The 24004-nt window shown below is 37.4% G+C and overlaps 1 protein-coding gene across 8 annotated transcripts in view; it reads right to left on the bottom strand.

Annotated features, from left to right (window-relative positions):
* Nucleotides 1-7749: 7749 nt before the first annotated feature.
* Nucleotides 7750-24004, bottom strand: part of BACH1 (BTB domain and CNC homolog 1) — a 29968-nt gene continuing 13713 nt past the window's right edge. For 7 of the 8 annotated variants that reach the window (XM_013097865.5, XM_027449236.3, XM_027449237.3 and 4 more), the window contains 4 exons: nt 23203-23500; nt 17987-19378; nt 16181-16387; nt 7750-11341 (listed from right to left, as the gene is read on the bottom strand). In XM_013097865.5, coding sequence (XP_012953319.1) covers nt 10880-11341; nt 16181-16387; nt 17987-19378; nt 23203-23442 — 2301 coding nt within the window. In that variant the 5' untranslated portion in view covers nt 23443-23500 and the 3' untranslated portion in view covers nt 7750-10879. Of the gene's footprint in view, nt 11342-12832; nt 15198-16180; nt 16388-17986; nt 19379-23202; nt 23501-24004 lie in introns of those variants that run through there. The other variant, XM_072026268.1, reaches the window with a different exon arrangement.

Raw genomic sequence — 24004 nt, 5'->3', positions numbered from 1 at the left:
CCCCCCTCATTCTCTCCCCCATCGCACTGGGGGGGGGGGGGAGTGTGAGCAAACAGCTATGTGGTGCTTCGCTGCCAGCAAAGTTATACCTCAGGCTGGAGAGCTGCCAAAGCTCTCAGTATCATCATTTAAAGTTATCTTTCCCAATTTTGGTTGACTAGTGACTTTCCATTATGATGTCCAATGTGTGGCTTGACATCCACTGTTATAAAAACCTTTCTTTTGATCACACATCCACTTCAAGTATAAAAGAAAGCACCATTAAGCATACAAGACATCACACAAGCCTAACAGATAACTTATGGGAGATCCACACACCTGAAATAGCACTAATCACCTATTTTTAGGCAACCCAATTCCTCTACCAGTGTCAGCCAGCAAAATTAATCACAGTCACTGATACTTTACTTTGCCTTGGAGTTTATCTAGCCAGATAGGAATATTTCTGTGCAGCAATGAAACTGTTTATTGCAATTACCACTATTGCAGTGGTCCCCATTCCCCTGAGCTTCTTCGTTCTCAGAACACAGAATTGGAAAGAATATCCACGGAGCTTTTTAAGCTAGCCTCAGCTCATTCAGTACATCTCGAGAACAGAAATCCTTGTCAGTTAGCAAAATACTTCAATTTGTCTCAATACTACTTATGCAATTTCATTACAAAGCCTTGTTATGACTTACATTTTTGTGGCCCCCTGCCAGATTTGCCAAAGTTGCAGATACCTTACAGCACATAGCCATGAGACAGTCCCAACTTCAGAGCAGAGCAGAGCAGAGTCCCAACTTCAGATCACTTCCTGGCCTTGTGATTTCCATGCTGGCATCCTCCTACAAAACAGAGCTAAAACTCTCGCATCACATGCACTGGAGGACCAGATAAGAGGTGATCACAGCTGTCATTACTGAGCAGATCTGGCCTTGACACACAGATAGACTATAAAATAGTCCATGAATTTAGGAAAGCCAGCATTGATTGCTGTGGGCAATTTCAGATCACCTGCAATCCTTGCCACTAAGGAGCTGAAGGCTGGGGATCCCTATTGAAAGAAGGTGTAGCTCTTGAGCTATACTTGCTATTCCCCCTTTCACAGTAGTTTGCACATTTAGATCCCTGACTTCTTGGGGCTAATGTTGAAGACAGTAGGAGTAATGCTATGTAATACACAGGCACTTAGTTTGATAGCAGCATTTTGTAAAAATAAGGCCTAATTTACAGCTTTGGGTTACAGTTGTAAAAACCTGCAACGATTAAACCTTCATTTTAAAAACTGTGTGGGAAGAGTCATGACTAATCTTACATCACATTTTCATGTGCTTTACTTCCTATCTGAACAGCACACAGTAGCTTCTGGAGGGGATAGAAGTTAGAGGAAGAAAATCAGCAACAGCACGACTTCTCTCAAGTCTTACACAATATTTTTCTGATTCTTGAAATAGCCAAATCATAAATCACATTCAAATGAACAGTGAGGAAAACAGAGTCCTGGGCCCTATTATTTCATGGACTTGACTGGTGATGATGTGGTGTGATTGCCCCACAGCACACGCAGAATTACAATTCCTATATTTTACAAGTCACAAGCTGGGAGGAAGGGAAAGACAAAGAGGACACTTAAAAACAGGAAGCCTTGTGCAAATGACTTTTTCCTTCGTTAGCTAGCTAATGACACTGAAACAAAATTTCTGTTCTAGCTGACTTCTGTCAGTAACCAGTCAGCAATTCTGAACATACAGGATGGGGTGGTGCTGACAAACAAATTTATTCATCAGTATTGCTCAGTCTGACTTGAGATTTAAAGGGAAAGTTAAAACTAACATTGCTTATGAATTGATTGACTTAAAATATTTTTTTCAAGCATTTATGAAAGTAGCTGTTGGAGTGACTGTGTCTCCCATGGCTGCAACTTGTTCTATAATGGCAGAAAAATCCAGTAATTCTTGAGATATAAACAACGCACATGACTGCAGTGCATTCGCACTAAGATGGGTATTTTCAAGCAATAAGCCATCTATAGAAGATTGCTAAGAAAAACTTTCTTCAATGCAATTCCTCCTGCAACTGTATGGCAGATCATGTTTCTCTGTGGTATTTTCACTGGAGGAATTCATACATGAGAAAGTTGTAGCACCAGAGTGCCAACCCCAAACAGCAGCTGTTGGATGTCTAAGCCCCTAGCCTCAAATCACAGCTCCTTCAGGAAACAAAGCAAAACATCCAACAACACACAGCTGCTGGCTGCTTGGCATAACAGTTTGATTGACAGATTTCCTAAATTTGTGAGCATGCAAACAAGACTTCAGCCATAAGAACATCTCCAAAAACCATTGGAATGACTGCAGGCCAAGTGCCTCAGTTGGAGCACCGAGTCTTCCTCCCCTCAGTTTACTTTTTCCCCTTATTAAGAGCTCCATAATGTAATCCAGTCAAAGAATATTTCTAGGATCAGATGCTAGATCTTCAGATCACCATAAGAGGAAAAGAGTAAAGAAGGATTAGTGCTGCTGTGTTTTATTGCTTAGTTTCTTCTATGCTTCACTGTAAGCCTATAACACTGGACTACAGTGTTAAAAAAATAAAGCTGAAACAACCATTTGATTTTAAGATAGGGCAGAAATAATGTTTGACAGCTCAGACAAAGGATTTTTTATTTATTTACTTATTTTAAGTATTTTTGAGATGGCAATTATACGCAGGTCATTTTCTATCACTAACAAAACCACTTGAAATCTTCGGAAATTTTTCATAACTGCAAAACAAAAGGGAATGTGCCAGCTTGAAAAATGGGGATTTTCATTTTAAGACATCTGTACATTTTTGCTTTTAACATTTGCACTCCAATGCGTTAGAAAAGTCTTTGTCATCACATTGTTACAACAAAAAGCTATTTTCTGGTTAAGTTTGTCATTTTTCAAGCAAATATCCCTAAAGGCACTTTTATGACTATCTCTGTAAGATTTACATAAGAAAATAATTTTATTTTCAATGCTATGGTGGAAAATTTTGCCACGTACACATGGATCTATCTTTTTACTTTTTAAGCTGATGGGGAAAAAAGGGAAATTTGAGAAGTTAACTGCTAGGATTTGTGCATTAAGTGTTTTATCTAGCTACACAATTAAGAATTACATAAAGTTTTAGCCTATAATTGAAATACCATTTTGCAAATTCTTTCTTCTTTTACATACACCCTAAGGCTTGATCTGGCATCATCTGACATCAGCATGTAGGACAGTACAGTTTCTCAGCAGAACTAAACGCAGGCATCTATTTTATCTCAGCTAATTCTTTCTCCTTCACAGGCATGTGTTAGACAGCATCAGCTGAGAGCTACAGCTTGTGCTAGGTAAATCCTGTGTCAGCTAAATCTCTTCTTCCAAAGCATGGATTGTTCTGTGTGTTCAGACCAAACACTTATCACCTGGTACCCTTCAGACTGTTGGAAAGCAGCATTTGTCTTCTTCAGCAGCATCCAGGAAGATATTCCAGGAAGAAGGCAGTCAACCAGGAAGGTTGGAAGAGGGAAAAAACATCCTCAGCCTTGTGGGAATTACCTCCTCTTACTGCACAGTATACATGAAGTGGCAAGATTGTAGTTTCTTAGACCGCAGCCTGATACTATCAGTGATAGTCTGACAATTTGAAAGCTATATCTTCATTTTTAAACCAAAATCTACATCTGTCCCTGTTTATATTTAGAAGACTCAATGCTAGCACAATTTAAAGACCTTTCCTTTCTTACAAAATGAGTAATATAAAGTCCTTTGTACCAACAGCAGTAATAATAGCACTAAAAAGGTACTAACACACTGGTTAGGTCAGGCCCCAAGGCAAACTGGAATGTACTCTTCTACTTAAATTCACAAAGAGGAAAGCCTTAGGAAATGTTTTATTATTATTATTTTTTTTTTTTTTACTATTTTTCTAATTTCTATCTTGAAATCAAGCCAAAGATATGCTATACACTTCAGGAATGAAAAGTTGCAAGCAAAATAGATGCTGTTGGAATTCACACCTGAATATATCAGGAACCAGCAGGCTGCATTCACATCACTGATCTGCTGAAATGAATGAGTAGTAAGCATAGTTTACAGGATGAAGTGCTAGATATTGAGGTTCATAATCTAAGTTTTTGTTGTTGGTGTTTTTTTAAATCTAAATTCACTCTTCCAGTAGGTTTTTTTAATCAACACACTTTTCACCCTCACTGATACACCTAGTGATGCACACAGTAAGCAGTATTATGCTGCCATCTACAGTTTAAAGAAGAAAACAGGCTGCACTGTTCAATTTAACAATATAAACCACCGGATTAAGTAGCACTTATAAAATAAAAATCAACTGATCTTCTCAAGAAATGTGTGATCAAGATGCAGTCGTTTTTGTGCTTATGTTCTAGCCCAGTGAACAAAACTTGTGGCCTTATTGAAAGCATCAGAAAGACATCCTCGAGGAGTCTTATCTTGGACTACATTAAAAAGTAATTGTACATAAACACAAAAAAATTCATTTGATTGTATGAAATACAGATTTGGCAATCTTGATTACAAATGTGAGATCACCTACTAGCACTTACTTTCAAAGTAGGTATTAACAGCTTAGAAAAAAGTTGCTGAATTCTTCACATTCCAAATTATTTGGACACAGGTCTTACTGTTCTCAGGATGGCTCTTCATACATTTATATACTTTTACATAAAGCTATTTTTTAAAGAGTATTTAATATATTTCTATGAAAACAAAATAAAAAAGTTTTCTTGTTAAGAAAATAATGGAAATCTTGCGGATGTGGAAATCCTGTAAATTACCAACTTGTCTTCCAGAATCTGACACTTCTTGACTTCATTTCCTTTGATTTTTGTATATATATATTTTTTAATTATAAAATAAGAAAAACACAAAGATCCTAATTTGAGTGACTGAAATTCAAGAAGCAGATGACATTTTCTGATGTTCTCTCTAGGCATTACAAGTATGTTCATTTTGACCTACTTTTGTAACACACTCAAATCACTAAGTGAATTTTGTAAGCAAAAATATGCAAGTATTAAATTACTATTAAAACTTATAAGAGCTTGTTAATATTTTTTCTATCTGTATCCTCATTCTTTCTATGTCTGTGGATACATAGAAAGCTCTAATTTTTCACCAGCTATAGTGCTCAGAAAATGCTTCTCATGAACTGAAAAGGGAAGAAGCCACTACGTGCACACAAAGAATACTCTTATCTGATGATAACTGGAGTTTTAGACCATCTACAATCAAGCATTCAGCTTCTACTGAACATTATAAACAACCTTAATGTTTCCTAGTGAATACCAACCACACTATGCAGTTTGCTCTGCCTGACATTGCCAGAATGAAGTTTTGTGTGATGTGCCCCACACCTCCATTTCCTCCCCAATGAGAGATCCCAATAGAGGAAGGAAATGGATGTCATACATTCCATCCACAAGTTACTGTACAGATCGTGTGGCCCAAACAACTCTGGGTACTCCAAGACATGCGTCAGTCCAGCTAACAGGTATTAGCATTTCTGATGAGTTCAAGGAATTTTTTATATGTACATAAACATTTACTATATATTTATTACTCAGTACACTAGCTTGTAATAAGAACATATATGAATCAACATTAGCAATATATTATAGAAGTAACCCTAACATAACCCTCCACAAAACAAATTCATGTTCATTCACAGTCTAAAGCTATTTTTACCCTCCTGCAGTCATATCATACCTTCTCATAGCCCAGGAAGCCTAGAAGTCCTAGAAGTTTTGTAGGTAGCAAGCTGAAACACTGTCCCAGAATTAAAATGAGATTTTTAGTTTATCTTGTGCTTTGCATATTTTTAGGTTATCTCGCATCTCTTAACCATTATCTCTTTGGATAGTGCCTGCCTGCAAAACCTGGTAGGTATTAAAGCTTTTATTTTTTTAAAACAGGCATCCATATTTTAAACAGCATCCTTAGACTTAGACATATACTGAATAAGCATTATTGTAAATGGTTTTATTTCTTCCACTTTTCTTTGAAACAGTGAGGAAGGGTTAGAAAAGTCAACTTGACCTTTCTGAAACTCACCTTCTCTTAACCAGAAAATAATGGGTTCTGGCATCACAAGTTTTACCTGAATATTTCTTGGCTCAACAGAAAAACACACACTTATTTTTTGAACATGACCTGGAAAAACATTTCTCAGCAACAAATGCCATTAGCTGGACCTTCATACACAACCATCCCCAGAAATGTTTGTTTAAACATGCTGCTCATTTCTAAAGCTTCAATCTGAGGTGAACAGTGTTTTCCCTGCCCCACACCACTTACCTAGAACTGGAAAAAAGATTGTTCTGTTAGCAAGATTTGCATCCACACAGATTATCATTGGCAAATCAAAAAGATTAAAAAGTAATAAAAAGTTTGTGTAGTGTATACAAATTTAAGAGGCCACAAGAGTAACGCATGTTTAAATACTATGCTTAAACCCCTTTATAAAAGGGTTCATTCTCCCCTTCTCCCTTAAGTCCTGTCTACAGAAATTCAACTGACAGCAAGTCTGGTATTAAAAATCTCCATGATGTATGTTAGTGAATCCCAACTGTGTGCATTATTTTTTTTGGAAACAAATGAAATCAAGAGGAAATCAATGTGCAAACAATGTAAGAGCAGACTGCCATAATGGCCCAGCTTGTCCAGCTTCTCTTTCTGTGCCAAAAAGGGCTAAAATTCACTTTGGCAAACTTTGTTTATACTGAAACCTTCATCAGAACAAGATTAAAATTTGTACCAAAACTGCTTGTTAGAGTGGGTATGCTTTCACTATTTCAACACTGGTAGAATTTTTGCTGCTTCAAACAAATTTCTTAGTAATTTGACTTGCTGTCATACTCAAATAAAAACCGAAGTTCTAGAGTACCAGTTATCAGTAGTTCCTCATTTCTTACTTCCTAAAAAAAGATCCAGAGGCAGAACTAGATGTACAGTCCTGATCTCTGGCATATTTAGCTTTCACTGCAGTTGTTGTTTCTTTCTGAATATTAAGAGGAGTTTTAAACATCACAGAGCCTTGCACTGAGATTTTAGTTTCCTCAAAGAGGAACCACAGTAATTTTTTTTTTGTGAAAGGTAACAACTTGACTCTTAAAGTCAAGAAACGCACGAAAACACCTACAGACTAAATTCAAGTGACAATGAATTTCAAGGACAAAGCTACCTTGAGAAAAAAAGTCTGCTGCCCTACCCATTATAAGCAGCAAGTTAAGCCTTCTAATCCATCATCTTACTCTCCAGCTTTTCCCTCCTAAAATGACTGCTTTCACTTTTAATGACGCATCTGCTGTAGGACCAAACAACGTCAGACTGAAGTGCCAAATGCACAAGTTACAAAAACTTCTAAAGAAAAGCTTTCTGAATAAGGTGAGTCACAGTACTGAAAGGTCAGATCCCGTATTACAGTTAACTGTTTAGGAGGTACAGAGGGAGATACAGATAAATGTAGTTTCTCAAAGGAAAGCTCTTCTGCAATCCTAATTACTTAATAGGACCTACCTTATCTACAGTTGCAAAGATGCTTCCACTTCTATCTCGTGCACTCATCTGGACTATACACACAGTCATTTGTGCTTTTTCTTGAACCAACAAACCTATACAGCATCCTATTAACCAGCTATTTACCTCTTTTCTCTCTTTCCAAATCAGAGACTCAAAGTTCCCCGGAGAAGAAAACCCACTCAAACAGAACAGGACACAAACATCAAATAAACTTACAGGAAATTTATTCCAACTTCGTAATGTTTGCTACTGTGTGTACTATTCAGGAATTTATAGACCATATAAATTATTTTGCTACTACTTTCAGAAATGTTTTAGTAGTACTACAGAAGTTAATAATACACCAATAAACATTGTCACCACAAAAGATTTGTACAAAAAAAAGAAAAGCCTTTGTAGAAAGGATAGTGGTTTTTATTGTAGTCTTAGAAAATATTGAATTATGAAAGATACAAAATCAACTGTTGTAATTATCTGTTTATTTTACAATCTGTATGCCACCATACTCTTATGGCTTTTAGATATTCTGTCCAAAGTATTTTAAAACATGCTTTAACAAAGTATTGTACAATTTCAAAATTGACTATTTCTTTACTGGAAAAACTCCAAAACATTTACCTGAGAATTCGGTATCATAAAATTGTCATTCATTCTTAACTTTTGCAAGTTGATGATATAGCCTATAGAAGTCAACATGCAACTTGTATGTCTACTGTATTAAATAAATATTTTAAAAATTATTTAGATGCAGCTGGTTAGGCAAAAACCTACCCTCAAACTTCAACAAGTTCATAATAGATTTAAATACATGACACAAATTTTATGCGAACCCAACGTGAAACGACAGCCGTAACTTCTGCACTGGAAGCCCTGCGACATTTGCTAGATGGAATTCAGACATGGCTGATCAGACCATGGCAGTGGAGCACAACTCTTCTTGGTGGATATTCCAGCCTCTGGACCTGGTTGTCACAGACTTTGTTTCATTCACAGCCAGGTGAGTCGGGGTATGGGCCACTGGATATATTTTAAGTTCCCAGCCAGCCACTCTCTATATACGTGCTCCATCAGTTTATAACAAAACATATTTAACCCAAGAAATTCTATTTTAGAGTACATGTATTATAGGACAATGCTTTAATGTCATTATCCATGTCGTTTCAAATATCAACAGCTTTAAAGAGTGATAGACAGTAGAAGGTTTGGGACTTTAATTTTTACTCTTCTGTTGGCTTGCTTACTAATTAAAATGGACACTTAAAATAATATACTGCCCATGATGGCAGTACACAAGGGAGGCAGGATTAAATTAATCAGGAATATACAGATGCTGGAGAACAGACACAGAGAGCTTCATGAGTAATACATATACAGGATCAACATATATAAATCCTAGTAATTTAAAAGAATTTCAATTTGATTATCTGAAAAGATTATCTGAAAATATTTCCGAAGCAGTAGAACTCTCATGATGTCTGCAATATAGTATTTATTTCTGAACTTCAGTTACTGCAAGCACGGATTTATACAAGCTATATTCCATTAACATAATTTTTCCCCTTAAAATATGATATATGATGAAAATCCAAGGATATCACTAGAGATTTGAATTAACTCTCAATCACATAAGTGAGGTAGTGTAGTCACTTGTATTAGGTGCTGGTTACAAGAAGTATTGTTGAAATCTGTCAATTTTGTTTTAAATAAGTGGCCTAATAGTCTTTATTTATTAATGCTATGTTACCTGCTAAGAGGAAGAGAATTAAAAAAAAGATCCTTGCCAAACAGTTTCTTTAGCAAGTTTTGTCTCACTGCAAGAAAAAAAAACACAAAGTAGTATTTACAATAGTCCTTTGCTCTAGTCGCTGCCTACTGTACATGCACACGAAGACACAAACAGCTAATATACACTCTGAGGTAGGAAATGAAGAATTCCACTGGCTTGTACAAGATTCTTCATGTTTTGTAAACCAGCAAAACCAAAGTTTTCTGTGGTGAGGTTCAATACTTAGTTCTGGTGTGAGAATAACATCTAAATAACAAAGCAATCATCAGTATACAATATGCATCTACTTCCAAGTAAAAGTCTATTTTAAAAAGGGGGGGATTACTTGCCATTTCTCTTATTTTAGTGGCTGAATTTCTCCTTCATAAAGTAAATAAAAGAAATCTCTCCAGCTCTTCTCCTTATTATACTTTTTATACATCTATGCTTATAACACAAACCATTGAAAATGCACTACAGGTTTAGCCATAAAGTTATCCTGAAGATTAAAATTCTGAAATAGATCTTTACTGGTCCCAGTGATCAGAGGGTAATTAGACTTAAGAGATTATAGACTTAGAGATTACTTAAAATGCAATTAGGCACTGAAGTTCTGAAGAATTTGGTGCCTCAATACCATAATTAAAAAGAAAACAAAGCCACTTGTCCTTAAACTTCCACAATACTTCAATTCCATCTCATCACAAACAGCAGCAAGCTCAAAAGGTGCTAGGATAGTAAGTTACTGTACATCAATGAATTTTAACAAGCACCAGGAATTCAGATGCCAGAGGATCCAATGCACACTGTATAAGCAAGGAACTCTACCAGTTTCAAGCTTCTGCCTTTCCAATACGTTATTTCTCTCACAAAAAATAAACAGAGGAAGAGCAGTATGCTGCAGCACCTCTGCTGTTCCCATCTTAACTACACATGGGAAAGCTAAGACAAAGGCAAATATTCAATAAAAGGTGGCTCTGGTACAGGGATGTGAACAGCAGGAAGCAGTTAGCTGTTCCAGAGAGTATTTGGCAGAATCTCCTCATAATGTCATGTTATCCTAACCCATCTACAAAATAAACATTTATGAAGCTATACACACTTCTTAAAGTTTGTCTGCCAGAAGAAAAAAAGACATCTTAAACAGGTAAGTACTCCATGTACAGAAGTCATTGTGCATAAACATATGTTAGGAATCTTGAGATGTAGAGTGGCATTAGGTACTGTGGCATAAACCAGAGTGAAGGCTACTTGATACCTGAATGAAAGCTTCCTCACAAACGAACATCTGTGCACAAAGTTTATACTTTCAAACAACTTACTGGAACATTCCTTGCCATCACCACGCAGAAAAAGCTCCAAGGCTGACACGTACAAGTTACACTCTAGAACTACACAGAGCAAACCCAAAGCTTGCCAAGTAATATAATGACCATGTATATAATTGCCAATGTAGTTTTAAAAGAAAGCTTCCTCTTTACTTTCACTTTGTAAATTACTTTAGGATAATGCTCAATCTTGCTTTAAATCACAACGTTGAGAGGCTGGCAATAGGAAGAGAATAGATTTACTCATCTGTAGTGCATTTGTCAGTCATTTGCTGACAGAAGTCTGTGATAGCACCACTCTGTCCACTCTGTTCCACGAGTGAAGTTTTCTCCAGTGTTCTTACAGAAGCTGGATGCAGTTCTTGTACTTGATCATATGGTGCATCACACACACCTTTCACACACTGATAACAGGAACTCTGCTCATTTGTAGACGTAACACCTGAAAGGCCATCTGCTAGTTCTAGACCCGTTGGTATTGCGAGCTCGCTATCAGATGGCGCTGTTCGTTCTCTCTCCGGGAATAAAAATGAAAGCGGACAATCTGAGGAAGAATATTTCGCAAGTATTTGTATTTGCTCATGACTCAAGGCTGCTTCCTTACACACCTGCTGGCAAAGTCCAGTCAAATTCTGCTTTGTCTCACCCAGAGTTGACAGAATGTGATTTCTCTCCTTCAGCAAGTTTTCTTTCTCATTTTGCTGCAAAGAAGAAATAGCTTTTTAGCATACATTTTAACACAAAAAAAATAAAACAAATCTGTAAATAACATTGCCAAATTCCTGCTGTTTCAGCAGACTGTAAGATCAACAATGACACAACCAAATGCCTACTAAAAGAACAATCCTACCCATCTTGAAGCATTAACTCAGCTATTTGAAGTGTCTTTTCCAAACAAAGTTCTTCAAAACTAATGCTGACAGCTAAAAGAATAACGCTTACTAATTAAATGAAACCTAGTTCCACTTACTGTAAATATTCCCAAAACATTAATTCTACAGGATAACACATCTACACTGTTACCAGCCCTGTTAGGTCAACCAAACATTAAGCAGAACAGTTTCCATGGATATTTTACATTGAAAATTTAAGCGTAAAAAAACAGACATCACATTTTCAGTATTGATACTACTCTGTTAGATGAAAATAAATTCAATACTCAGGAAGTACTAAACCCCACCACAGAACAAACAATGGACTTCAGAATTGTTTCTGAAGTAGAATAGGAAGATTTTACTTCAACACCATAATCTTTCCTGAGACTTCTGGTACAACTGGTTGAAGATGCAAGGACATGGAAAACTATGGGGCTAGCCTAATGATGTAAACAAGCAATGTCTGGAGGAAAAGAAAATGAGGAAACAAAGGACAGGAAATAAGACCCAAATGAAGTAGCTGAAAGAAGAAACATTTTTAGTTCTATAGTTAAAGAGGCAGAGTTTTGAAGACACGCATTTCAGTTTCTGCACGAAGTCTTAAATAGCTTTTGAGAAATAAATCACTATGGGTTACATCAATTCATTCTTAGAAATATTACTTTTATTTCTTCTCATATTCCTTCTTGCAGGAGAAACTCATACTGCAACCTCTACAATTTTTTTTTTTTTGAAAGAATTCACTAGTGTTAAGCAGCACTTTGCAAGGGAAGCAGTTTTTGCCAGCCTCTTTTGCTGAAAGTGATTAGAAAGAGTGCAGCTTTGCCAGATCTCCTAATCTGAAATGTACATTTTGGGTATGCAGAGTCACTCAGCTGTGCAGCATGGACTGATGAAATAATCTGAACTATTGCTTAACACAAACTTCAACACTCAGAAATATTTTTTCCCAGTGTAAGATGTGGGTGGAGAACTTAAGTTGTTAAGAAGTTAATGCATTTCAATTTTAGCTGCATTATATTAGTACTTCAAAGTAATGTTAACTAGGAAGTCAGAATAATCATCAAATTAAGAACTCTCACTGCTGGTGAAGAACCTATTTAGGTCATGCATTTCTCCTTGCTATAGTATATATAACAAGATCTCAGTTGCATTTCAGATCACAGCTATGGCCTGTCACACAGTGACACATCCTCCTCCTGAGCCATGGGATCTCCAAGGAAGTAGTGTTTCTTGAGGCCAGCTGTCCTTTACTCTGCCCCCCCCCCCCCCCCTCAAAAGTACCCACAGTCTAAAACTGGTGTCAGAAAGTACAAGGTAGGTGGATATGCATACAGGTGTTCTGAAAGAGCTGTTTCTATGAAGCCAATCTTTCCCTGAGAGGCCCACATGTATTCACACATACAGAACAGGAGTGAACAACAGGAACACAAAGGCTCACCCCAAAGGTCAATCAGCAAAGATTACATGGACTATACGAGGAGGGTCTGTCGTGGTTTCACACCAATGGCCAACTGACGTTGTCAAAGGAAGAGGTATGGGGAGGAGAAAATATGACCGCAAACAAACGCTTGCAGGTTGAGATAAGCATCGTTTAAAGGAAAAAAGAAAAAAAAGGGAGGAGAGTTTTGATACTGCGCCAAGCCTGCTCAGCAATAGACAAAACACTGCTGCGATATCAGGGCTGTTCTAGCTGCAGTTGCTGGACACAACACTCCATGGGCTGCTGTGGGGAATTTAACTCCACCCCTCCCAGACCCAGGGTCAAAGATGGTCTTCTGTACAGAGCTGGTCAAGAGAAATGACTAAATCCAATTCTCTCAGAGAGCAGTTCGATTCAACACAGCAGTACTTTTGTTTGCATGTAAGTGGAGCTTAACATAAGACTTTCAGATTCACAGAATCACTTGGATGGGAAGGTACCTCAGGAGGTCTGTAGTCCAGCCTCCCACTGAGCACAAAGTCACCTCTGAGTAAGATCAGTCTGCTCAGGGGTTTGTCCAGTGGTGTCATGAAAACCTCCTATGACAGAGCCCACACAACCTCTATGGGTAACCTCCTCCATTGCCTGCCCGTCCCCAGTGGTAAATGGGTTTCCATATATCCAGTTGAAACCTCCTATTTCTCTTTATGACAGTGTCTCCAGCTCCTGTGCTGTGAATAACACTACCTGCTAGGAGGCAGGAGTACTCCCATTCTCAACAGCTACATCATCTTGATGACTTTCCCCCAGATGTGGGCAGGTGGCTATTAGCTCTCCCCACAACCATCTCTCCCCAAGCAGAAGCAGCCCCATTTCATCTGCCTCTCCTCACACGAGTACTTCAGCCTTGATAGTCCTGGGGACCCCACTCCTAATTTTATTCATTTGTCAAGGTCCTTCTAGCACAGGGAGGGCGGTGGCGAAACTGGGCACTGTATTCTGGATTCAGTCTTATGAGTGCTAAGTATAGGAGCGCAATCACTGCCCTCAAACCACTGGCTGCACTCCTGTTAATACAACCCAGGATGCTGACAGCCTTTTTTCAGCCTGGACAAGCTGTTGACTCATGCTCAGCTGTTGACTCATGCTCATGCCCAGAACACTCCCCCAGGGCCCTTTCAGCAGAGCTACTTCCCAGCCAGTCTCCAGCCTCTACTAATGCAAGGGGTTAATGTCTGCCCCAGATAAAGGGGTTTCTCAAGAATGTACCACAAATATTATGTTTTTCTCAGATTAAAACAAAAACCCGATAAGCAACAACTCAGACATCCATACAAGACAACATGCTGCATATACTGGAAACCAGTATGGGTAGTTTTGCCAAATAATATTTCCTAACAGCACACAGTATTATCTACCTGTCCAAAGTTTTCCAACTATAGCTATACCTCATTATCCTCTCTCAGAGCCACATCACAGAGAATACTGTGGGAAGAACAACCAGCTTCTGAGACCCAAGACTAGCCCAGAAAAGCAGAAGGGAGGCAGGAGTCGTCATGCACAAAGCAAGCTGGGTGTGTACCACACAACACTCTTTAGATGTCTCTTCTTCCAGCCACCCAAAACTTATGCCTAGACAAGTCTCTAAGTTTCTGTATTTGTGCACAACTTCCACAAGTTTGACAGAGCACCACATCAGCTGCCCTAAGACACTCTCAACAGCTCCAAAACATCATCTTCTCAAGAAGTTCTGAAGAAACTTACCCACTCGGGGAAAAAAAAAAGTGACAGGAAACATTTGTGCCTAGAGCACAATGCAGAACTCAGGCTTCACCTCACAATTCTCAATGCTCATTGTCTAGCGCTCTCACAGCAATCTCTGTCAAACAGCAGACGTTCATTCTGTTCTAATGTAGGTCCACAGAAAAAAAGGATATTACACTGTAATTATCGTTTAGTCAACTACAGGTCTAATCTTGCAGATGAATCATGTCTTTAAATTTTTCTCCCCAAACTGTTGCACAATGTTGACAAAGTTACAAAACAAACAGAAATCGCATAAGACGACAGAAACAAAGTTCTGAAATGTCAGAAACAGCTCCTTGCTTAGCCTGAGTAATATAATTTGTTTTTATTAGCACAACCACCTGATTTCCCTCCCTGCTTGAGTATCTTCATTCAGCACACTAAATGGACTTGCTCTGTCAACTCATCAGGGTTGTATGGCACTCTCAGCCTTCCCTCAAAGTCTCGCATTTGCTGCAGAAAAAAAAATGTGAAAGACAAAGCATTTCTAGAAAATAAGTTTCTAGCCTGTGGTCCTTTGCTCTAGTTTTATTTTCTTTTTCACTTCAAGGTCAAAAGGAAAAAAACATGCTTACGTGACTACATATGCTCCTGATGCAGATACTACATTCACCTACATGGAGCACAAAATCTTAATCACCAGACACAAATTAAAAGTACAGTGAACCTAACTTTTTAGTTCATCTGGTGTAATCAACAACAAGACTGAGATGAGAGGGTCAGAAACAAACACTAGAGAAAAGCCATTCGCAACAACTTTCCTGCCAGAAGAACTTCAGATCACACACAACTGTCTGAAGCTACACATTTATCACTTTAAAGGAGTAGCAAATATGTAAACAGATGCCTGTAGAGAAATTTGGATGCATTAATTCCTCAGCTACAATCTTGATAAAACTGCAAGCAGCTTCCTGCATTCTGCTCTGTCTTCTGCCTTTCTGCACGTGTCTCACTTTTAAGATTCAAGACTCAAGAAATGGTTTCCCAGCCTGTGCTGGTATGTTACAAGGACAATTACTAACAATAGTGTAACAGTAAACTTGACCATGAGCCATATAACGAGTTGAAGAAAAAAAGCACAAAGCAAGAAAGTACAGAGAGGTAGAAAACTGAGCAGGATGAGATGACAGTGTGGGAATCATTCTGTGTAATTAAGCTCAATACTGATGGCAGTTCTGAAACAGCCTTCACAAAGGATTATGCTGTGATAAAATTTTACCACAGAAAAACAGACGAAAAGCATACATTTTAGAGTAGGCAAAAGAAAAATCTAACACTTATCAAGAAGTCATCTGTTTTAAGACTGAAAGTTCTCTGAGCTTTATTTTATCTTAAGTGGATAAAATAATAAGCCACCTCAAGCTACTGGCACATACCCAAAGATGACATTTAAAGAAAGACTCAGATCAATATTAGTAATGAATATTTATACATACCAGTTTTTCGATTTCAGATTCAAGATTCTGTATGCAGTCAAGTTTCCTCTTACGACATCGCTGTGCTGCGATTCTATTTTTACTTCGCCTTCGGATATCATGAATACAGTCCAACTGTTCAGGAGTTAATTTATGCATTTTCAGAAATGACTGGAAGTCATTTCTGGAAAGTGAGATAATCCTTTGTGCATTAAATGGCAGTTTTACCTAGAATGTAAGATACAGTTGTAAGTCAAAGGTGAAACTGGTTTCCACATACTCCAACAGGTCAATTCAAGTCTTATAATTATAAGCGTTATCACAACACTTATCTTCCCTCCTTAATCTCAGAAGCAAGAGCAAAGTAATATAGCCATCAGATGAGGTGGATAAAATCCAGGGGTTTCAAAGGGATGAGCTCAAGAATGGGAGAAATAACTGAGCACATTTACACTAGATCTTCAAAAGAATGTTGAGAGTAACACCAAAAATTGATCCCTGTGTACAGCAAATCACTTAGGTGATACATTGTAAAACTAAGTTATGGTTAGGTGGTGCATAAATATAAAAGACTGCATAAATCATTATGCAGTCTGAAGTTTCTTCTAACCTGCTACTAAGAGTGTATTCTGTATCTATTTTTATACTTTACTGTAGGCAAAGTTAGTATGAAACAGGCAGTTAAAGTAGAGAAGTTACTGGCAGTTAGTATTTGTTTTATAATTCTTAATGCTGGAGAAGAATCAGGCTGTTGCTACTAAGTCAGTCTATGTAGGTAGTATGTACACCTGAGCTATGGAAGCAGGTATCAGAAACATGCAGATCATACAGCCCTGATAAATACCAAGAGCCATCTTTACAAAAGAAGTGTCAGGTTTTATTAAGCACCCAACTATTTTAACCCCTCTATTTGAGTACATTAAAGTGTTACCTTGCAGTGGTTAAAAATCTGGAATTTGTTTAAAAAGCAAATAAACTACCACCCTTCTTGTGTTTGGCTATCACTGATTTATAAACAGACAAACGGCAAAGTATTACCTTAAGCTATGATGCCATTTTCTTCTTTGTAATATAAAGATGAGGAATGTTTTTAAGCCAAATCTAGCCCTTTATGGCCTGTCAACCTTCTACAGAAATGGCAGCTTTCACTTATTTTAAGTCTCAGTAAGGCCCTACCATACACAGAGTTGCATTGCAATTCTACAATTCTAGGAACTGTGACAGAAGTCATTCTATTTACACAGTAAATCTTTTTGAGATTTGACTACTTACAGCATCTGTCTACAATGCTACCAAAGCAGTGACATGTAGGAAAGCAGCATCATATAGTTTCTGCATTTCAAGGGAACAAGTATAGCCAAAGTTCTGGAGAAGGTGATGCTATTAAAAGTAGTCTTAAATACACAGCTACTGTAGGCAGCTTGGAAATTCAATTTTCGTTTTGCCTTCTCACCTCAAAACAAAAACAGGAGTGTTTTAAGCTTCTAGAAAACAGACCATGAAATTTAGTTATGTTTAAATGAAGTAGGAAAAAAACAGAATCCATATGCTGTGGTTTAAAATACTCCTAACACCTTTTGATCAAGTTGTTCCACAGAAATATCTGAAGAGATCGAATACCTAAGCATCTGGCACTTCAGTACCCAACAAAACCCTTTAAGTCTCCCTGAATCAACAGTGATTTCCCACATAGATCTTCAAATGGTAATTTTAAGTTTAATTTCCCAAGTTTTTAGAACAAGCAACCACAACAAAATAACAGGACTTGGGTTTCTGAGTAGGGACTTAAAAGACTTGGAAGCAAAGAATACAGAAGGATGTTCTTACCTCACATTCTTGTTCTCTTGCTGAACAGGATTCACTGTCTCCCTCGGTGTCAGTTTCCGAATCCTCTCCTAAACTTATCACATAATTATAGGGACACTGTTCTTGCTGTTGTCCCTGAACATAATCTCCACTGCTTATTTCAGAGCTGTTGGAGCATCCTTCGGTACTAAGGTTACTTATGAAGGGGCAGTTGACAGAATTCAATGTTGTAAAAGTTCGTTGAGAACAAGGTTCAGGGCTTTCACTGATCCTGATACCCAGCCATGGACACTCTGATTTCTTCCCCGAATATACAGGCTCTGAGCATTCTTTCAGAACTGCAGACTGTAAATGGATTTGGCAGGGCTCTGTACTGTAAATATCACTCCAGAACCCTTTTGCTAGATGTTCTGCTATCTCTCTCTCCACACTGCTTCGATCACCAGCTGACGTAATGTTAATGGCTTCTCTAGTGCACAAATCAACCTTCAAAGGTGCATCATCTTGACCTTCAGTTTTGTCATTTCCAACTCCAGTACTTGTTACAGTTTTTTCAGCTAAGACCGTGTTGTTTTGTACACCACTGAAATTCAAGTTACCATATTGCTCACATGTATGCAAAAAAGACACAGAATTAAGTCCATGAGGTGCAGCAGTGTTTTGAGGGAAAGCAGCAACATCAATTTTCTCCACAGGACATGACACGCTCTGAGTCACAGAATCCCTCTTCAACTCTTCCTTTTCCTCAGCATCTTCTTCCCCTTCTTCCATTTTTACCTGAGTCTCTTCACATTTTGAGACCAGCTGCATAGGTACACACTCCTGAGCTTTTCGTGTGCCATCATTATCAGATATTTCCTTCTCAAGAAAAGTTGCAATCGATGGCACCTGAGTGTCTTTAATACTGGAATTGGACTCTGTAGTATGAACCTTGTCATTTCCAAAAGCTTTCTGGAATTTCCTATACTTTGGACATTGGGAAGATGAGCTGGAGATGTTACCCTTTTCTAAATGTGATGGATCACACATTTGATTGGTGTTATCTTGGAGAGCAGGTGATGTTTTAGGATTTTCTTCATCTTTACAGAGCTTTGTGTGAGATGTTTGAATATATTCTTTTTCTATAAGTTCTTCTGCTTCATCATCTATTTCTAGGTCTCCATCATCCACATTGCCAATTTTAGGGTTTGCTTTCTTACAATGTTGTGTACAACATTTCTTCCTAGGACATTCCTGCTGATCCGATTTACAGTCCAAAAACTTGAATTTGAGAAACTGGAAGCAGGACTCTTCAATGTTGTGTACGCCCAAGAATTCAGCACACTTGCAAACTTCAGACACATTGTCTTTATTTAAAATAAGTTTAGCTGTGTATGCAAACTGAAGCAAGGGACTAAATCCTTTAAGTGTTACCTATTTAAAAAAAAAAGAAAAGAATATTAGTAAGGCCAACTTCCTTCGGGATGAAACCACGACCAACTCTCACTCGCTTCCTCTCGACCAGGACATATAGTATGAAAGAGAACAAGGCTCTGTATTTCCAATTCCAGTACACTGGGAAGTTCAGTTGCCAAGTTTCCAGTTGTAGCACCAGTGTTGTAAATGGGTTTAAACACGCAGAACTCACATTTACCAGTGAGTAAACTATGTCATCAGGATAGAGAACAAGAGAAAAGCAACAGTTGTTCCACAGAGGAAATCTGGCCACACTCATTGTAAAACAAACCTTCTGATACAATTTTATCCTGTATATTTTATGGCAATTTTCTTCTCCGCTGTGATAAATCTTTTAAATAGCGAAAAATATTGCTGTACGCTGAAAACCAGTAACTGAACTCCAATTTTACAAAAATATCTTTCAAACTGAAGTTATGCATGAATTACCCTACAATAAGATCAAGATGCTGCTGGCATTAATCATTTATTTGAAGACCAATTACTGCTATTGGCTCAGTTTAATGCATCACTGATATCAAAGTTTTTGAAATAATGGAATTTGACCACATATTTGTTACTGTATCCACTCTACTCCTTTCTTCTTCCCGTGGATGTAAACAATGGTACCTAAAACCCTACACCAACAGCAGTTATTCTCAGTTTAAAGCCTCTTTGGAGTACATAGGTTTACTGGAACAGTTCCATCATTATCACCTCAGTTTCTACTGCAGAACAAGTACCTAAAAGAGAACTCAAAGATGAGCAAGACTGTATCATCACAAGTTCTACACAAGAACAATTTACTAAGGAATCATGAAGCAAAGTGTAAACAGACCATCATATTACAAGTTACATGATACCTCAACTAGTTTCTCTGCAAAGGGAAGATGAAGCAATATGTTCATTATTACTACTCAAACTCAAGCCCACGCTCTGGTACCCTTCTTAATTTTAAAAGAACAGGGCTTTATGCTGAATAAAGTGCCATATTAATGCATGAACTATACTGAATTCTTCTGCCAGCAAGATAGTTTACTGTACAATACAATTTGATTTAGGAATCAGTTGAGTTCCTTTTTTAAAAAAAACAAATACCACATGAAATGCAGCTGAAGGGATCTGCACAGAGACAGTTCAGCAAAAGAACATTCTGAAATAAAATCTTGTGACCTTGTTGTAAAGAATTCTTAAAATAGTGTTTCAAGTATTCTCTGGAGACAAGAATACTGATTACACCATCACATTAATTCATCCCTAACAGTATGGGCAGGGAAAAAAACAGTTCATCCATACGTTTTCAAGAATTATTCAAACCTAGTACAGCCAACAAATCATTGTAGTAGGTTTACAAACAAACTGCACTTATGCACACAACCAAACAAAACAAGTACAGTATTTCAGAACTGTTTTTCCTACGTAAGGCAGATATTTCGTTTTTTAGCAATAAATATAAGAGAAAAAACACTATACCCCTTATACTTTCTCTTAGACATATCTAGATGTCTATCCTTGAACAAAATAGACTAGAATGACTCTTGGACTGACTGATCCTAAAAAGCAGGTCTTGCAGAAGCCATTAAACTTCATTTGCATTTTTGGCTCAAATTCAAATTCTTAGTAAAAACACTGGTAGGAAAACAACAGCAGAAAGAACAGATAGCAACACATCAGTAGTTTGTTTTGACAATATAATGTATATGAACAAATCTAAAGCCAAAAATATTTTGGCATTTCAGATTGTGGACTAGTGTCTTTCATTTTAAATTTCAAATACCTTGGATGATTAAAAAGGTTAAGAATTTTTTAACCAAACCACGTGATTAGTACTTGTCTCTCTCATATATGCAGCTTCATAAACTGACTCATTTCAAAGTATTCAGCAGTTCCCAGAAGACAAGCTCAAAAACATTTTCAGATTCAGCAACTTATCAAGTAGATGATGAGATCTAAGTGAATCTTATCTCTTAATCACTGGTATTTTTGCTTCTTACATCAGTAATGCTAAACGATGCTCTTAAACTGTAGACTTAAGAGGACTCATCTCACTCATGGTATCAGGATTATTAAATTCTTTCATTTTGTTTACAAACTCTGGTTCCCTTTTAACTCAATTTGAGTTCACAGGTCCATGGGAACTCCAGCGCTTTACAACAGACTGTTCCCCCTCTCCAACTTTGATGTACATTTCTTATTCTTCTAATATCCTATTTTTCATCATTTCAAAAGTTTGTCATGTCACTAGTTCTCCTCTCTTACTCAAATGATGACTGTGTCCCCATCACCCTAACTCCCTTATCAGCTCTTTTCATTACTTTCTTTTAACAGGGAAGATACTCAGGCTACCAACATAGTAAGCTATCAAGAATAAAAAGGGGGAAAAAGAACGCACATACATAGTAAAGAAGTTGAGTAAAAGTAATGTAGTGATATTATGATATGGTATAGGTTTGTAACAAAGTCATTGATCAGAGAATAGCAAAGATCGTGGAAACTCTTTAGAGACCATCTGACCCCTTTTGGTTTTCCTTTTTGTTATCAAATCAGGAAGATTCTGGATACAGAACCTTATAGTGAAAGGATTATTTTAATGAGATACGGGCTTACTGTGCATATATTGATGCATTACGTTTAGCACTTAATTCACTTTTACGTGAACAAGTCACTAGTGTTGCGTCACTACAAATATTCATTGGCATGCACCTTGCCTCCTGCTTTAATGATTTCAGTTGACTTGTCGACAACTGGCATGTTATTTCTATCCCCCTCACCAGGCTGATTATCAAAAGCCACCTCCCAGAAAACCATTGATCACGCACCAACCAACTCTTAAGCTTACTGCTGCTTCTTGGCACAGAGCACTTGGAGGCTCTTGACTTTTCATTTACAAGCACAGTGGTTAATATAAAATCCAATCATTTGTTTGCCTCATGCCTCTTAAATAAATACCATCTGAAATCTTTAAGTGCCTTGAATGCTATTAAGTAAATGGCATCTGAAATCTTTAAGTGTCTTGAATGCTTTTAACTAAATACCAACTGAAAACTTTAAATGTCTTGAATGCTTCAGGTATCTAATAATCAATTTTCTTGCCTATGGATGACAGGTTCTGGCTCATTTCCACTGCATGCCTTTGAATTCAATCTGATTTAAGAGTGTGGATTTCAACTGGAAAGAGAAAGCAAGTAGTTGCAATACATTTTCTCAGTCTTAAAAGTATAAAAATACAGTAGAAAAAAAGATCGAGCTGCTAATTATGCATGCAAAAAGATGGGGAATTGAACAGAAGGAAAACAACAATGGCAAGCTGCAAGCAAGGCATATAAGCATGGTTGTATTATTCAAACCTTCTTAAACAAAACCTCGATGATGCTAGTGTAAAGCTTGAAATAGTAATGCCATTCATTTGTTGTTTACTACTCCAGAAGTATTCCCTTTTTGTATAGGATGACTACTTCTGCAGTGCCTCTTCAACAATTGAGGTCTATGTTAAACAGCTGTTTTTGACAAGCTCATATGCTTTGAATCTGGTGCACAATTTTAGAAGTAATATACACTTAATTGAACAGCTCTACTCTACATGTTCCCCAGCACAGTACTTACTTATTGTCAGACTGTGATATACCCTCTGTCTAGCCTTTACCTCAAATCAATGTCAGATTTATAACTCCAAAATTCCTTCCCCTTCAGTTCTCTTCCCTTAATTTCTAATCTCAGTTTAGCACCAGCCTACTGTAAAACAGATTTGAACAAAATGGATCAGAAGAACAGACAGGTAAAATACAGAAGCAAGTGACACTCACCTCCTCTGGTAAAGTGATGATAAGATCAGCATCCAACTGGCCCACAATTCTTGAAAGGAAGTAACTACTGCAAGCTGCTAGCACAGCTTTGTGAGCCCGAAAACGTTGGTCTTCCACTAAAATAGTAACATCACAAAGAATATCTTGCTTTCTCTGATCATCAAGACTGAGAAGTACATTGGTACTATGTACAGAGGACTCATATGCAAAAACCACACTATTCTTCTCACTTAGAGACATTCTGTATCACAAGTGTTGGTGTGAGTCTCAGTGGAAAGCATGCTTCTACTCTTCCAATCTGGAGAAAGAAAAAGAAGTAGTGTACATAAAAATCATACCCAGCAGTAACATACTGATGATACTAGAACATAAAAAGGACACTGTTAAACATGCATTACCTGTTCTAATTCTAAGACTAAGCTTAACACCTAATATTTCATTCATGATATCACAAATACATGATTATGAGCATTTAACATATCCAAACCTTGGTATGTACATCTTCAGTATTGGTTTAATAGTTGAACAGACCAAAAAACACATTCTCCCTTGACTTCAGTGATATAGACCGTTTTTTCCTCAGCAAGTCATTAATAATTACTTTACTGTAATGCCTAGAAATTATTTAAGCATTAATTTTTAGTTATGGAGCTAGTAACTCCAACACTACGGAAATGTAAAGAGAAACATAACCCAAATCTGTTAATCCAAAATCCACCAAGATGCTACTAAACTATTTGTTTATTGATTCATCCAGTACAGAGTAAACTACTTTTTAAAGAAGATAAAACAAATCTTCTAA

This window comes from Anas platyrhynchos, chromosome 1 (genome assembly GCF_047663525.1).
Source record: "Anas platyrhynchos isolate ZD024472 breed Pekin duck chromosome 1, IASCAAS_PekinDuck_T2T, whole genome shotgun sequence".
Taxonomy (NCBI): domain Eukaryota; kingdom Metazoa; phylum Chordata; class Aves; order Anseriformes; family Anatidae; genus Anas; species Anas platyrhynchos.
The sequence above is the reverse complement of the archived record's forward strand: the minus strand, read 5'-3'. Positions and strand labels throughout refer to the sequence as shown.